This window comes from Pristis pectinata, chromosome 17 (genome assembly GCF_009764475.1).
Source record: "Pristis pectinata isolate sPriPec2 chromosome 17, sPriPec2.1.pri, whole genome shotgun sequence".
Taxonomy (NCBI): domain Eukaryota; kingdom Metazoa; phylum Chordata; class Chondrichthyes; order Rhinopristiformes; family Pristidae; genus Pristis; species Pristis pectinata.
Genome location: NC_067421.1, coordinates 14,090,768 through 14,108,112, shown reverse-complemented (window position 1 = coordinate 14,108,112; position 17,345 = coordinate 14,090,768). Strand labels below are relative to the sequence as shown.

The window sequence follows — 17,345 nt, the reverse complement described above, 5'->3', positions numbered from 1 at the left end:
AGTGGTGAGCAATTCTAACAGATAGCAGGGCCTGATGATCCAGCTGTATCTGACAGTGAGTGAGTTAAACCAGTTGCCTGGTAATTCCTTTCAAATCTGCATCCTTGGGATTAAATCAGTAGACATGAGGCTCTACTGGGGAGAACTCAAAATGGGAGAGAAAGAAGAAGAATGGTTTTGACCCACCATGTCCACACCGACCTTTATGTCCATCTTCTCTAATCCCATTTGCCCGTACCAGGTTTGTGTCCTTGAATGCCTTAAGCGCTTGTCTCATTGTCTCTTAAACGTATTATATCTAATTCCATCATCTCTCTGGCATTCCAGATATCAACCACTCTACATAAGAACATTCCCGCAAATCTACTTCAAACCTCCTTCCTCTTACCTTAAATATATGCCCTCTTATTCTTGATACTCCTGGATGTGGCCCTAAACTTAGTGTTTAACTACTGTCAAGGTGGTATACAAATGCAAATTGTTGTCACAAGAATGATTACAGAATATGGAGCTTAAAACATTTGTGCCAATTCTTAAATGTATAGCATGATGCCATGAAGCATATTATAATTTTTAAAATATAAATGTTTTTAAAAACATTGGTTATGAAAGCCACTTTCCTAATCTCCATAAGTGAAACTAAAGTCTCAGCAACGCAGGACTCTGCTGTTGAACTCCATTTGGAGTCCAGCAATCGAGCAGAGTGATGGGTGTCTTGCTTCTGTCCAGGACTTAATTGCAGGCAGTGACTAGATGCTGGCTGTTCCCTTGAACTGCTGGCCACAGCCAGAAAGATGTGGCCCATTGATGCATTGCTCTTCATGCCGAAACAGTGTTTTGCAAAAAGTGGTCAATTAGAGAAAGTTCCTTAAAGATACTGGTGTCCTTTGAACCATATACCATCATGAATTGGTGCTTTCAGAAGAGGAAGAGATCCAATAAAACATTACTGCTTTGAATAGTATTCGCTGATGGATGGATCCTGGCGCTCTTTGGAAGGTTAAAACTGTAATATTAATAAAACTGTTCTTACCTTTCTGTGTTATGTTAGGAAATTATATTTTTTTAACATACAAATTTTCTTCTTGATGAGATGACTAGATTATTTGAATGAACATATTTTCATTTTAAAATGTCATCACTGTTGGCCTACTCAATCTTTTCCTACATATCACTTTCTCAAAATTAACATGTGCATTTATGTAAACTTCCAGTAACTAAAATATACAATATTTTTCCAAGGCAATAAATTGTTCAAGGGGTACTGTGTGTAATTTTTGTTCCCTCAGTAACCAGTGAAAAGGTTTGTTATTAGAATCATATGGTGCACAAGAAGGTTAATCATCCCAATATTCCCTTTATAGTAAGCAATGCAGTTTTTCTGCAGAACCTGAAAGCCATCTTATAGATGCATTAGAGTAAATTTTCCTAGCACTTTTTTTTGAAACCATCTTCTAAGTGCTCTAGCTGCCTGGAGATTTCTGTATGCAAAGCCTCTTCTTCCTAGTGTATGGTGGCTCATTCTTCCTTCCAAAATGCGTCACCGCACATCCATGTCACCTACCGTGCATTCATTCGTGTCATCATTCTGAATATATCCTCCTGGAGTCTGTTACTATTCTCCTCACTGTTTTCTACACCTTTTTAGAATTGTAATGTTGCTACCTTGTCAACGTTACAACTTTCTGTTCTGTGAAATTTCATTTACTGAAAAATTTGCATGAAAGTCTGTCTGAGATTTAAAACAAATAGTCATGAACAGTCCATTCCAAAGTGACATTTATTCACTCAGTTTCCCTCATTTTATGTAGGTCATTGATTTCCTCTAATAATTGTAATCACTGCTTTTGAAGTATTATATGAACCCGTAATTGTGTCATTTTTGTTTTCATCTTGACTATGCAATTGAAATTGGTGGGCAAAATGCTCTTTAATTGGAAGAGAGCTTGTCAAAACGCATGTTCAGGCCACCTTGCAGACATTGCCACTTAGAGCAACATTTTAATGCAATACTAAGCAAGTGCTACATTGTTGGAAGTAACATTTGAGACGTTAAACTACCAGCTCGTTGGGCATCTATGGCATTACTCTTGCACAGTTCTTGGTCTCAACCAGCACCACAAGAAAATGGACAAATTATATCTAGACATGAAGAGTGCTGGCAATGATTTGACTTTGCTGAAAAGTTCCCAGGCACTTTGTAGGTCTGCTGACACCATATGGTAATTCTGTATCCTCCTTAAAAGGGAACCTGGTTTTAAACTCTTTCAAAAGGTACCCATCTTTCTGATTACTCCATCAGTGGTGGGGGTCTCTGAGAATAAAAACTTCCAGCATTTGTTTACTGCACCAGTTGTATAATATTTTTGGAGACCTGCTGTTTTGAAGTGTTTTTTTTCATGTTTGGCATAGAAAAGCAATTTTTTAATAGAAGTATTTCAGTTTGCCAATTCACTTTGTGTTCTGTTACAGCTCTGGCAATGGGACTCTGTGTCGCCATGATCGCTTTTGTGCGATTGCCAAGTCTTAAAGTTTCCTGCTTGCTGCTTTCTGGACTCCTTATTTATGATGTCTTCTGGGTAGGTTGCAATTAAATATTACTAACACAACAGTTCTGCTCTTTACAACTTCATTAATAACTACATAATTGTAAACACATTCACTCAACTCTTTATCTTTGTGCTCTTGCATGAAGACGCATTAAAATTAGTTCATTTAAATTCTTCAACAAACAGTGAAAATATACGGTGATCTCATAATGCATGTCAGTAGAGATGCCATTGATACAGAATGTAAGCTTTAAGCTTGGGAGGTTTCAGTTAGCAATTTTTTAAAAGAATTTGTTTATCCCTGATTCACTCCCCTGCTCTGTCTCTCCTGAAGATGGTGGCTCGTGTTGGCACGATTCCATGGGTAGCGATGGTCCTCTGGTACATCCACCAAGTGGCCATTCCTTGTGCATGAGCCTTGACGGTGAGTGCCGATGGGCCAGTCCATCTCAAGGGCGTTTACAGTTGAGCTTGTCCTGTTCTCACCTGAAGTCCATAATCAGACTTCCAGCAGGGTTGCTGAGTAGAATTGTTGAACCCCAAGGAGCACTTTGCCACAGTTAATGCAGCACAGATCACAGATCAAACCAATTATCTTTTTATGTTTCAATGCGCCTTAATCCCATAAAGTTAATGTAGATGATGAATAATTGAGAGAACTTTCAGCCAATTTAATGAGGGCTGTGAAACAGGCATTATAACCTACTTTGGTTCAAGGTGTAGTATATTTCTCTAAATTATCCCATACAGCTGAATCTCTAAAATGGATATTCATTGCTGTAATCATTTTGTCAGCCTATTCCTTTCTTTATATTTCCACTCTTCCTTGAGAAACTGAGGCAAGTTAGAGTATGCTTCCATGGGCACCTGCAGCCATCACATACAAAACCTAATGTGAACAGTTTTCATGTCGGCCTGGACAGTAAATGTTAACACATCGTTCAACAGTGGAGAGCATCAAACATTATATCCACTCTCTCTTGATGCCTACATTTGTGCATTGAGTGGATATCCTTGCTCAACTGTCCATCTCATTTCCACTGAACTCAAGGGAAATAAACTAATTATAAATTAGCATGTTCAGAATAGGTTAGAGATTTAACTTGGGACCTTTTTTGTTTTCCTTCCCCCAACACAGATCTGTACTGCAACATGGTGCATTTATTCACTGAGCCTTCATGTTGTGTTTGAACAAAATGTCCTTTGATACTGTACCCTATTTTTTTTAATTTAAATCATTCACTGAATAATGACATTGTTTTGCCAATGTTGTAGTCTGCGTCAGCTAAGCATGACTGCAACAAATCACCATCTGGGCTCTCCTGAGACTGCAGTGGGTTTAAAGCCAAATGGCACACTTTGGTAACTAAGATCAGGCTTTATATCTTTGTAACTAATGAAGTTCTATTTCTTTGCATTATGAATACAGTATTTGTATTGTTAAAATACAAATTTATTTACAACTTCTGTGCCCAATGAACTTTAAGAGATCTGAAGATGTTGGTGCTGTTAAATAACCTTTTTCTTGCAATTTTTAACTACCTTTTGTTGACATGCATGGAACAAGATACTGAACAGAAAAATCCTATTATAGTTGCTTAGCCTCTTTGAGTTAAGTAAATGATGAACACTATGACTCTTTCACATTAGTTGCACTTTATGAAATATCCAACATTATTCTATAACTTCAGTTAAGTTTAAACTACTTCCTTTATATTTTGAGTGTTGGTGTTAGCATCAAGTTAACAAGCCCAGTATTGACTCAGCTGGTTGTTGAAGCAGCCTGTTCACCTGTCTGTAATTTTTCCTTCCATCTTGCAGCATCAGCTGGAGGACATACCAGTTCATTAGAGCTCTCATTTTATGTTCTCTATTACACAGTGCCTTAAGTAATCTAGTAGTGATTAGTCCTCGAGAGCAGCTAGTTCAGACATCAGAGTTTCATCTGTTTCTCATTAATGAACTTTTGAGTTGTTTGACTTGGGGAAAGGACAGTGTGGGTGTGGAGTACTGTTTAGTTCTAACTTTAAGTTCTAGTTGCAAATAAATATCATAAAAACCATGCTGCTTGTCTGCTGAAGCAAACTACTGACTCAACATTGTTCTAAGGAACAGAAGAAATGTTCATTTTTCAGGTTATTAGAGGTGATAAAATAGTCAACTGAAATAATAAATTTACTGCTGACTACAAGGAATTAATGGAGTAATTTGGACGTTATTGAAGTGCATGGAATAATTAGTAATTTCCCCTCGTGTTGTCCTCTTGCCTTTCAGGTATTCTTCTCTGCTTACATCTTCAACAGCAATGTGATGGTGAAGGTGGCCACTCAGCCTGCTGACAATCCTTTAGATGTGCTCTCGAGAAAACTTCATTTAGGACCAAACGTTGGGCGTGATGTTCCTCGCCTGTCGCTCCCTGGAAAGTTAGTTTTTCCAAGGTAAGAAATGTGTCAAAGCTTATGATCTGGATTCTTCCTTTTTAAGTACGTGACTCCATGTGTATATTTCTGAAAATTTTGGAGCATTGAAGTACTGTAAATGTAGGTGAGTTTTGCTAGGAATGGCAGGTTGGTATGGTGGTGTTTGCATGGTATGGCAATTCAGATCGGGTCAGAACAGTGGCAATTGTAGCTATTACTTCACAACTCAACATGGAAGTTGCTAGTTTATGATTTAGCACCACCAGCCAGTTGTGATGGAGTAGTTCCTTGCTGAATCATAAATGAATACATATTACCTGTTTGCTGGCAGCTGAGAATCTAGTACAATATAAGCTTTGCTATTTATGTTCCAGAAGAGTAAAATCTGATCATATCTACAAGAACAATTTTGCTGTTGTATTTCTCTGGCTGTAAACTGAGATCTGGGCAGATCTTGTAGCTGCTGTGCTGGGTTCTCATTAAGTTCATTAGTGTGATCACGTACATCTTCCACATAAGTAATAGTAGTAACTTCGGCTTTGTTACATCCAGAATGTAAGTTGTCCAGTTCCATTTCATGTGCCACTGCACTTTTGTTTGCTGAGTCACTGATAGTCTCATGAAGTAACAGAGGCTGATGATCTCCTGAACAGTTATCATCTTGAGTGATAAGCAGTAGAGACTTGATTCCTATAGTCCATTTGAAAACTCAAGCCATAATATTCGGACTAACATGAATAATTGGATATATTTATTGGAATTAAAGGAAAGCGTTTAACATATTCCATAAATAATCTAGGGAGAATCCAAATATCCTATTAAGAATGCTTCGCGGAGCTTCTCTGAAACGGCATGTAACTTTGGTTTCATGTTTGATGCCAAGATGAGCTTCAATATTCCATCTACATCCCTATGTTTACTAACATCCAACCTTTGGAACTGCTCTACTTTTGTCTACCTCAACTCATCTGCTGTCAAATCCTTCGTCCATTTCTTTGTTATGTTACATACCAGCAACAAAAGAAACACACTGAGTCATGGATAAGTGTCAGAAACTGTTTTATTAGTAACTACTTATGATAATAAGAAAAATAAAAATGTTATAATGTTAGAAGTAAAAATGTTAGATCTTAAACATTAACCCCAAAAACTGAACTCGAAGTGTGTTTGTGTGGCAAAATCCCAAACTCCAAGTCCAGGAATAGTTCTCAAAGTTCAGTTCTGCAAGCCATAAGGTGAAACGTGAGCAAAGGCTTCTGCAAAACCACCATTGACTGAAGAGCAAATGTAGAGAGAAAATAGAGAGAAGTTATGAAATCCAAATGTTCCACGATGGAACCCATACGACACCTCAATCACTGATCTCCATTCCTTTGTTCCAAAGTATCTGCCATCCCGAAAGGCATTCAAGACGTGGCCGTCCACACAAATACCTGTTTCCTTCTACAGGTTAACGATAAAGTGGACTCCACTGGATTATTCCAAAAATCCATACATGGATTGTAGTGACAGACACAGTTATTGTTTTTCATCCATCGATACAGAGACCAGCAGGCAGGATGTCTCTCTCTCTTCCCTGACTGTCTGCTCCAAAACGTCAGCATGTAGTTATCTCGTTGCTGTGGTGATGCCCCGCGCGCGCGCACACACCTGTGCTATGTCTTAAAGGGACATTCACCAAATAGTAACCTAATCTGTAACAGTTACCTCTAGACTTGACTAGTCCAATGGACTCCCATAAATAAGTTCAGCCAAGACTCCTGACCTTGTACTAAATCAAAATTCTGTTCCATTTCTGTGGTCACCTTCATTTTGATATTTTGAACCTTGTTTGCAAGTCTTGCATAGTCTGTCCGCTCCTGATCTGTCTGAACTCCTTCAGCTGTACAGTGTTCTGAGATGTCTGTATTTCAGTGCCAACCTCTTGCACATTCTCTGTTTAATCACCTCCCTCGTGGCATGTGTGCCTTCAGCTGCTAACAACTTAGTATTCAATTGTTAGTAATTGAACACCCACAACAGCTTTTCCTTTGCACAGTTCCACAGGCACCCACTTTTCTATGCTGGGGATTGGAGATATCGTCATGCCAGGGCTTCTGTTGTGCTTTGTTCTTCGATATGACAACTACAAGAAACTAGCTAACAGCGATGCAATCCCAGCCAATATACCTGGCCGAATGCAAAAAGTGTCATACTTCCACTGCACTTTGATTGGTTACTTTGTAGGTAAGTGGAAATAATTCACTGAAAATAAAAATTAATTGTTTTCTGACAGAGTATTTTATGCAAATTATATTGTGGCAGCATTGTGATGTTCAAAATGCTTGCACACTCATTGTTATTTTAAGTATTAAACTGTTAGTATCTAATGAGGCGTTTACACCAAACAGCTAATACAGCTTTGTACAGCTGCTTTCTACTGGATTACGTATTTGCCCAATTTTTTTTTGGTTAAATATTGCAGCTAATATTTCAGTACAATAGAAAGCGGCACCCACTTTTCTATGCTGGGGTTGGAGATATGCATTGTTAAAAGGAGGAAATGTTAAACCTTCTGCCTACACAGGTGGATTCTTATTTTAGTCATATTCTGGATATGGGCATTGGTGGCAAGAACAGTATTTATCAGTCCCTGATTACTTTGATGGCATATACCCATGTCAGTTGGTATACGACTTGGATGTTGTGTCCCCATGTTACTGCTGCTTTTCTGGGTGGTAGGGACTGTGGATTTGGGAGATGCTGTTCAAAAGCCTTTTCAATGTTGCTGCAGTCCATCTTGCACACTGCAGCCATGGGGTGGAGGGGGTGAGGGTTTAAGTTGATGAATGAGCTGCAAGCAAGAATGAATGCAATGTCTTGGAAACGTTGAGCTTAAAGTACTGAATTTGAGTGTTAAAACTGCATTCATTCAGGAAAGTGGAGAGTATTCTATCACATGCCTGGCTTGTAGATGGTGGAGATCAAAATGTGAGGAGTTGGTTACAGGATACCCAGCCTCTGAGCACCTCTTGGCATCACAGTGTTGGTGGCTGGGCCACTTAAATGTTTGATCAGTGTTGATTTTCCCCCCAGCATGTTGAAATTGGATGGTGTTGATGGAAATGCTGTGGCAGGTGGGTAGGCTTCCTCTTGATATTTGCATTGCATGAGTATTACTTGCTACTTATCAGTTCAAGTCTGAATGTTGTCTCTGGTCTGAATGTTATGGAGTGCTCCCTTTAAACTCTCAGGTACTGTTTCCCACACACCTTTTAAACTCACTGAGTCCCTATTTCCTGTGTTCCCTTTAAAACAACCAGTGACCTGTTTCTCACATTCTCTTTTAAACTTCACTGGGATCTGTTTCCCTAGCTCCCTTTAAACTCAGATGGCCAATTCCCACACTTTCTTTAAATTCACCTTCTCCTGTGCTCCTTTTAAACTTACCCGGGCCCTATTTCCCGAGCTCCCTTTAAATTCTCTGGGCCCTGCATTCTGACTTCCCTTTTCAACTCACCAAGTTTGCTGAAAAACTTATGACACCACTGTGTAACATTTTTAAAAAGTGAATTAAAAGTATGTTGGATTATGCGTAGGAATAACATCCAGCAGCCTGGAAAATCTGCCAGTCTGGCACCACCAAAATTCCAAGAGGGTCAGATTATTGGAGTTTTACTGTATTGGGAAATGTCGGTGCTGACGCAGGTCCTTGGGGCGACATTCTGGGCCCGAAATCATTGCCCTCCAAAATCCACAACCTCTTTCCTTAGCCCACCTGTTCCCATTGATTTCCATTTTACTTGATCCCTTGTTGGTTAAATGCTGCTCTGACATCTCTCTCCTCGCCCTTGGAGTTCGGCTCTTTTTGTCTATATTTAGACCAGGAATGGAGGTGGGACTAAAGCAAACAAGGTTGGGCGTATTATTAGTGAATGAGTGATAGCAGATGGTCCTGCCAGTGACCCCTTTTCCATCACTTTGCAAGTACTTGAGCCTATGTTGGTGAAGCAGTAGTTGGCCAGGTTGGCTTTGTTCTGCTTTTTCTGAACCATTTTCTACTTTGTGTTGACACAGTCGCAGTAGCTGCACTTCACCTGTCTGGCTAAAGTTGCAGCTAGTTCTGGACCAGGTTTCTGCACTGCTAAAGGCAGCATACTGGGGAAGATCTTCCTCTGCCTGAGATCACTGATTGTCCACCCCTGGTTCATGCACTTTCCTCCAGTCTGGTTTTGAGTGCAGTCTTCCACTGGGAGCCTAGTTCCCAGGATACAGCAGTGTAGCCCGGGACACAGCAGTGCAGCGCAGGGCCTCCCCCAGTCCAAGTGGCCAGCTGCACTCTGAACGGAATGAGGTTCCACCCAGGCTCGCCAGTTTTCAAAGCTTGCAATGATGTTTAATGTTTTTGAATATCTTTTGGCACATTCAAATTCACTTGAGGCCTGTTGTTTCAAGAGATGTTAAACATTAAAATAAAGTTAAGACTAAAAATCTCACATACACAAACAATTCCCAGGAACTTTAAATTTAATCAAATAAAACCTCTACTTACCTGTCTCTGAGCAACCAGTTTCTCCATTTGTTTTAATGGCACTGCTGTAGTTGATTCAGGTTTACCTGGCATTGTCTCAGCTGGCAGCTTTCCTAATCTGAGAGACGGGGAATCCGTGGAAATCGGCACAGCACCAGTGGATTCTTCTTGTAGTCTACCAGCACGACACGGGTGTTACAAGACCCAGCTTCCACTGTGTGCAAACCTGCAACACAGTCTGAGGGGAGGATAGGACATCTATTTGCAGATCTGGGTGGAACCCAGCAGAAGATCCGCTCCATTTTTGGGACTCTCAGCTTTTGCTGTTAAAGGTGCACTTGGACCTACCTTGATATTGGTTAGTGTGAATCACGTTAATGGATGATTGGTTCTGTGGTGGTTTGATGTTACGAGGAAGCCAAGATTAATTATTCACTTGGTACCTCTTGCTGAAGGTGGTGGCATGAGCTTTGGACATGCCTTTTTCCATTCTACCTTTTGAAATGGAAGGGTAGGTCCATTCATGTCTCTAGCTGAAGGAATCAATCAGGTTTGCAGATCTTTGACTCTATCTTTGACGTAGTCCTCTGTGGTAGCTGCTTTGGGTTGCCACTTCACTTTGTCAGCAGGCTGCTACACTTGGCAAGCGCTTATACATTCCTGATTGAGCCAGATTTGATCTCCTGGCTTGGTGGTAATGCTAGAGCAATGGATACACTTAAGCCATACATTTACGGGTTGTGGGCTGCTGATGGCCCACAGTGCTTAGTGTTCTCAATTTACAATTGCCAAGTCTATTCTGAACCTATCTGATTCTAGTGTGTGACCAAGTGTCCTCTTTGTGAAGACAGAACTGAGTTTCTCAGAGAACTCTGCAGAGGTCACTTTCTGTGATGGACCAACATCTGTAGCAGGTAGATTGGGTAAGTTTGACAGCAGTGTCCTTCAGGACTTGGCTGACTTGATTGGTGTTGGTGACACCAGGTTACTACTGGTGAAGGACATTGAAGCACCCCACACTGAAGTACACAATGTGCATTTACTGTCCTGTGTTTCTTCCAATTAGTGTTCCACATGCAAGTGAATTGAATCAGTGGCTGGGGGAGTGAGGTTGATGCCCCTATTTCACCTGATATCATAACCATGTCAAATACGGTCATTTATTGAAGACCATGTGGCCACTTCCTCTTGACTCTGTGCGCTATGATGCCACATTGGACGAGTCTATTCTACTGACTGAACAGAATGTATCAGGGGAACATAATGAGGGAGCTCTGTACAATTTTATTCTTTTGAATCTAACTATGTCAGGTTGCTGCTTAATTTGTCAATGGTACAGTTCTTCTGGTTTTGACATGTCCCAGAGATTAATGAGGAAATTTTGGCACCATCTTGGCTCAGCTGTTATTTTGTAAAAACCCAATACGTTGGTTGATACTGTTTTTTCTAATTTTATTCTTTTCATTCCTTGTTATTGGTGATTTTGTGCATTGGAGTAACTTACTGCACCATTATTGAGGGCAGTAATAATCAAAAACACTGATGGTCTGGTGTTGCATTAAGACCAGACTTGAAATATGTGGCAGATTTCTTTCCTTAAAGAAAATTAGTGAGTCAGATGAATTGTTTTGATAATTTGGTATTTTGTGGTCATAATTCTGATACTAGCTTTTCAGATTCTATTTAACTGAATTTAACTTCCCCTGCTGTTGTGGGTTATAAATGTGTAAATCTAGATCATTGCTATTTGAACAATATCTTATAAAATAACTAAAAGATCCCATGATTCTATTTCAAGGGATGGTGTCCTACTGATGTACATTTATTGCTCAACTAACTTCACTCTGATTAACAGATCAGTTATCCCAATGTTTTCATGCAGGTTTTTGTAGCAGGTAAGTTTTCTTAAAACAATGTAGTTTCAAGTTTATATTTCATTTTCATGTTCTATAACATCTTGAGGATGTGCAAGGCTCTCAGTTCATTTCCCTTTCATGTTGATGGGATACTGTAATGTATAATGTGTGCTTAATCAAAATTTAACTCTATGGTAATCTGCCTGTTTTGTAACTCATCCTCCTATCTGTCTTCTAATTCAGGTCTTCTGACTGCCACTGTAGCATCGAGGATTCACCGGGCTGCCCAGCCAGCACTCCTCTACCTTGTTCCATTTACATTGCTGCCACTTCTTACCATGGCTTATTTAAAGGCAAGTCAAATAACAACTCTAAATAAAACCATTGTTTAGAGGGTGTGAGCTGTGTTACTAAGGCCAGCATACATCACCCATCCCTAATTATCCTCAAAAGTCAAATATCTATTTTCAGGTTTGCCTTAATTGGAGCTGCTTCTTGTCGGATACAGATTCGTATGGTTTGAACTGGGAGAAAAGTTTTGTTGCAAACTGAGTTACTGAGAAAGAATGGGATTCGGGGAGAGCCAGCCAATTGGATACAAAATAAGGCAGAAAGCAGAGGGCCAAACTTGGGCAAATGGGACTACCTCAGTTTAGGGAATTTGGTTGGCATGGACGAGTTGGGCCGAAGGGCCTGTTTCTGTGTTGTATAGCTCTGTGACTCTACAAATGGCAGCTTGTTTAAATGAAAAAAAAATTAATATTGGATGTTAAAGTATGAATACATCACACTGTAGTCAAACTTTTTGATAATTGTTATTTTTTTATGGAAAGCAATGGTGTTTTATTTATAACACAATTTTCCAACATTGATTTAATTTGCACTGTTACAGTTGTCCCTTTCACGCAACCATTTGTTATACACAAGTGATAGAGGAGTAGACTGTGACAAATCAGGAACTCCTGCCTTTGCTGTTGTACAACAACCAGAATGAAAGGAAGGGCACAGAGACTCTGCAAAAACTAGGGCTGATTATTGATCTGTTTCTGGGTGTTATTGTTTGGTAAACTCTGGTTATTTATAAAATTTTTGAGCAACTTCCAGTTTGTAGAATGCATTCCAGCTAAGTTGCTAGTGACAGTAAGTCTTGCACGTACACCAGCATGCGCTGCCACCTAATTTTTTTTTAACCTATGTTGTACTCCCCACCACCAACCCCCCCCCCCCCCCCCAAAACTTGCTCTGGCTATTGCCACTAACTGTTCCATTTTATATTTGCGTTCGCGTGGTGCTGTGTAATGTAGGTTTTGTCCAACAACCATAACAATCAGCCCAGGGCTTTGCAGATGAAAATTCAAAATAATCGCAGAATCTGGGAATCTGAAATAAAAATACTGGGGGGAAAAAATCTCAGCAGGTCAGGCAGCACCTGTGGAAAGAGAAACATTTCATTTCTGGTACCCTTCATCAGAGCTAATGCTCTTCAGTTGAGTCTTGGTGTCCTTTTTAAGGTTGTATAGTTTTCAGTATAGGGAAGGCGTACTTTGTGGGTGATTTTTGAATCTTAATGTTATTCAGGCTATTATGTCAAAGTGGGTTAGCTGTGGTCCACTTCTCCAGGAACGGAAACACTGCAGCCACCTTGCCTTTCTGAAATGGCATAAAAACTATCTCATTTTGCTTAGTGATATTTGGTATGTTGGGCAGTGGGAGAAAATGTTCACTTTTATTACAGTTTCCACCGGAGAACTACACTTCTTTTCCTTCCTGGAATACAGTCCATAAGGTGACATTTCATGTGGACTTGTACTTTGTAGTTGCATTGCTTGATAAATTCTACCTTATTAAAAATCTGCATCTTGTTATCCTTTTAAAGACATCTTCACCTTGGATGTTGCAGCCCCTTCATTCAAGGATAAGTACCTTGGGTACAATAACAATACAACTGTGGCAGAAGCAGGAATGTGCCCTCTATCATTCTCTACCCAGTAACAAGGAACTCGGAGCATATGTCTACATTTGCACAGAGCTATGTCTGTTCGCCAGTTTAGCTTCAGAGAGTCAGCAGGAAAGGATAAAGCTAACAATAAAGTTGTTAGCAGTCAATTTTTGACTACTGTAATGTCACAACTCTCAGGTTTTAGAACAGAGAGAGGGCCAAGGCTTTTCATTAGATAAAATCTCACTAATTCACTTTAATGTGGGCGGTTGGCAAACTGATGGAAAATTACATTAACACTTAAAATCTTGGCTTTAATGATTGTTCACATAAATCAATAGGACAAATCTAGTGGGCTGAAAGTTGAGCCATTTGGGTCTCAGAATTGCATGCAGAAGAGTGAAATTTGTTGACAGATGGTTGACACAACATCCTTAACTGGAATCAGTCTTACTGGCATTCCCCAGCATTACGCAGGATTTAAGACACCATTGATTTCAGTGGGGATTCTAGGCCTGAGCATTAGGAGGCAGTGCAGAATCTAGGTATTGTTTTTCAGTTATTTTGCTTTATTTTTTTTACTACCTCCAAGTACAAGGCAAATCTAGAGAACGAGGAACAGTAGTTGTCAGGTCCCACTCAGGAATTTGGGGCCCTTGGGTTAGATGAGAAGCCAAGTTGCTTGTAAACTGGATACAGCAGTCTTTTTACTGTAGCATTTAACTTTAGATAACATACAATGTATGATGGTGCATGTTCAAAATAGTCACTATATGATTCTACTAGTATGATAACGATAGGAAAATTACTCTGAATTGTGTCCTTTATATAAAAAAAATTACACTTAATAATGTTGCACAATTCCAAAATATTTGTGTATGAAAATGAATATCCCTATCAAAACAATCAGGATTTAATGCCATGGCTACAAATCAGAGGCTTTACGTAATATCTTAAATTCATCCAAAAGACCTGTAATCTCTCCATTTTATCTAAAAGTCCATTCAGGTTATTGATCATGCTGCGCACAAAGAAATACTTCCTGTTGTCTGCCTTTAACATTTGGTCGTTTGAATCTGAAATGTATCAAGACTGAGGTGGATTTCATAGGTGAGCTGAGTTGGACGTTGAGGGGATTATAGTTTTCCTGTTGCTTTGTTAATGCCACATACCCTCGGTAGCACACAAGGGTGATCACTGTGTATTTCGATGTACAAGTGACTAATAAAGATATCCTTGAGTGAAGATCCTTGAGAAGGAGCCAGGGATCATCAGTGTAGCTTTGAAGAATGATCCAGTGAGGCCCCCTCCAATACCGTGTTCTAAACCATGATTGGAAGAGTGGGCTCCATCCAGTCCCCTTCCCCTTCACCTTCCACGTTGTGTGCCCAGTCTAACTGTGGTGTTAATGCAGGGTGCAGGGAGTAAATGTTGAGACCAGTTCCATGATGGAAGGCAGAATCCTGAATTTAGTTTTGGATTCTGTCAGTTAATGTAGAGACATTATTAACGTTATGCAAAACCCAGAGACTTCTGATTGCCTTTGGTTGGCCACATTGTATAACAAAACAATTTAAAACACCAGACCTGTGTAAATGATTTCCTCGTACTGTGAAATGCACCCTTAAGTATAAATAATGCCTGTTTTGCTTGGCTATTCTTGGGGGTTTTGTGATGTAAGGAAAAGTTGCTCAATAATCCTCAATATTTATAAAGTTCCTACAAGAAACTTTTAGTTCCTCTTGAGCAAAGGCATATAAAGAGGAAATCCAGAATTTTCTAGCTAAACCTTTTTGGTTTCACTAGTTCTCCTCTGTTAAAACTTGCTTACAGCCTGTCCTAATTTATGGCTCCATGTCATATTTGGTAACATTTCTGTAAAGTCTTTATCTTTATGTTAACAGTGCAATGAAAGTATAGCTGTTTGTTGTTCAGGTCATTGCTGGTTGCCTGACGTGTTTTGTTCCCCTCAGGGTGATCTACGGCGTATGTGGTCAGAGCCGTTCCATTCCAAGGCAAACAGCTCCAGGTTCCTGGAAGTATGATAGCAGGAAGTGTAGCTGAACGCAGGAATAATATATGCTGGGCACCAGAAGATTTGTGTCATGTGGTTTCATTCTTCTCATCAAACATGATTGGTGCTTAAAGTGTTAACAAAAAAAAAGGTTGCGGAGGAAATGTTTTTTTTCCTTTTGTGGAATGCAGACTCTGTACAATTAATTCAACCCATCTGCAGTCTTTGGATTAGCAACAGACTCTCACACCCTACCATGTATATTACAAGTTTAAAAAAAACAAACAAACCCACTTTTTAAAATGACAAGATGTCAAATCCAATCTTCTACATACAGCTGCTATACAGAAGATGCAACTTTGAAGATGCCTCTTTGAAGGGACCAGCAACTCTTTAATTGTCTTGAACTTTAGACTAAAGGAGAAGACAAGGCAGCGACAAATCTTTTGAATTCAGTAATTACCTGTCAGGTGACTTGTATGTTTCTTCCCGCAGACGTGAGTTGGGTATGCAGTAAAATCTGTGCTATAATTAACTTTACACCTGAAGTTTTGTTGCGTCGATCCAGAAAGGTAAAGACGCCAAGATGAATCATGTTGTGTACTTAAGTGGCCTGTTGTAAATTTTAGCATGTATAGCATTAAATATCGCTTCAGTATAAGACCCACTATCTCCTTTTCCAAATGCTCCTATACCATATGTGAGTTTAGAAATGTAATTGTAGTTTGCACTCGTACCTGTGTTAATGACCCCTGTTGACCTTGCACAATTATGATTGGTGTAGCAAAAAAATTAACGTTTTTATGGTTTCTCCCTTTTCTTTATTGGTTTGATTAATTTAGCTAATGCATGTATCATAGCAGTACTTGTTATTTGAACCCTCTTGATTGTAGTGATGTACCCTTGTAAATATTTTTTTTGTATACATTTGTTTAAATGTGCGTTGTTAGCTCAACCTGTTGAAAAGCGTAATCTGGTCCAAGTTTACAAGCAGTATCTGTTTTGTACCTTGGGTTTGTATTTGGTTCCCATTACTTTTTTCGGATGCTGTCACAGCAGCACAGTAATATAGGGTGGCACGCAAGTCAAACCAGCAAGAAGCGTGCTTGTAAAATTTTGCATCATTACTGAGTGAACAAGACTGCCAATGTAATCTCCAGACCCAAATATTGCATAAAACCAGTGCAGGGCCTAGAACCAACATGAATTAATTCCAACAGTGCTTCAAGCTCTTCCGTGCCCACCTCTACCCTACCATCAGTCCCTCCACACCCATTCACCAGAGCATACACAAAGTGTTATGTGTCACTTTTAAAGGAGGAAGTGTTCACATTTCCTTAAAAAAAACCACTGAGTGTAATGTTTTTGTGCTGTAGACTAGACAACTTGCTAAGCCATTTTATAGACTGTGGCTTTGCTGAAAGCCTTCAAGTGGACTGAATGGATACTGTACAATCATCTGTACACCATTATTGTATTTCTGCCCCGGAAATGAACATTATCTTCATCTCTATATAACATGCGCAGTCAAGATTCCTTTGTAAATAAAACCAAAAGTTTAAGTGCACTTGTGTGGTTTATTTTCGGTGTTGTGCAAGTTTCACAATAATAAAGGGAACTGCTTGAGTTTATTGCAAATACCTGCAGAGGTAAGGGTTTTGTTAGAATGGCATTGATTTGTGGATTGGGCACGTTGCTAATGGGGGAGTTTTAAATTGCCTGGGGTGAGCTGACTGTATGCAGCAAGTCATTCACAATTCAGGAGTGGGAGTTTTTAACTTCCAGTGGAGCCTTTGAAATGATTTTTGATATATGTATCATCATAAGGAGAGGAAAAGGTACTGTTGGTATTCTCGTTAAGTACAGAATTTCATTAGATTAAAAAAAATTGTCAGTTAAGTTCTTTTCAGATTATGGAAGTCTTCTGAGTTACAGTGCTGTACGAAGAGGTTTGTGTGATGAGTGTTGAAAAATAATTAGCTGCATTTACAATTTCATGTTGTGTACATCTCTGTAGCATGTCTCCCTATCACTAAAAACACGATGGTCTTTTCCAT

General features: G+C 39.5%; 1 protein-coding gene across 1 annotated transcript in view; it reads left to right on the top strand.

The window, feature by feature from the left end:
* The window catches only part of sppl3 (signal peptide peptidase 3), a 145,637-nt gene extending 128,783 nt beyond the window's left edge, over window positions 1–16,854 (top strand). Inside the window, exons 7-11 of the mRNA XM_052032571.1 lie at window positions 2,473–2,579; window positions 4,824–4,987; window positions 7,008–7,195; window positions 11,579–11,688; window positions 15,248–16,854. Coding sequence (XP_051888531.1) covers window positions 2,473–2,579; window positions 4,824–4,987; window positions 7,008–7,195; window positions 11,579–11,688; window positions 15,248–15,319 — 641 coding nt within the window. The 3' untranslated portion in view covers window positions 15,320–16,854. The remainder of the gene's footprint in view (window positions 1–2,472; window positions 2,580–4,823; window positions 4,988–7,007; window positions 7,196–11,578; window positions 11,689–15,247) is intronic.
* Window positions 16,855–17,345: the final 491 nt, after the last annotated feature.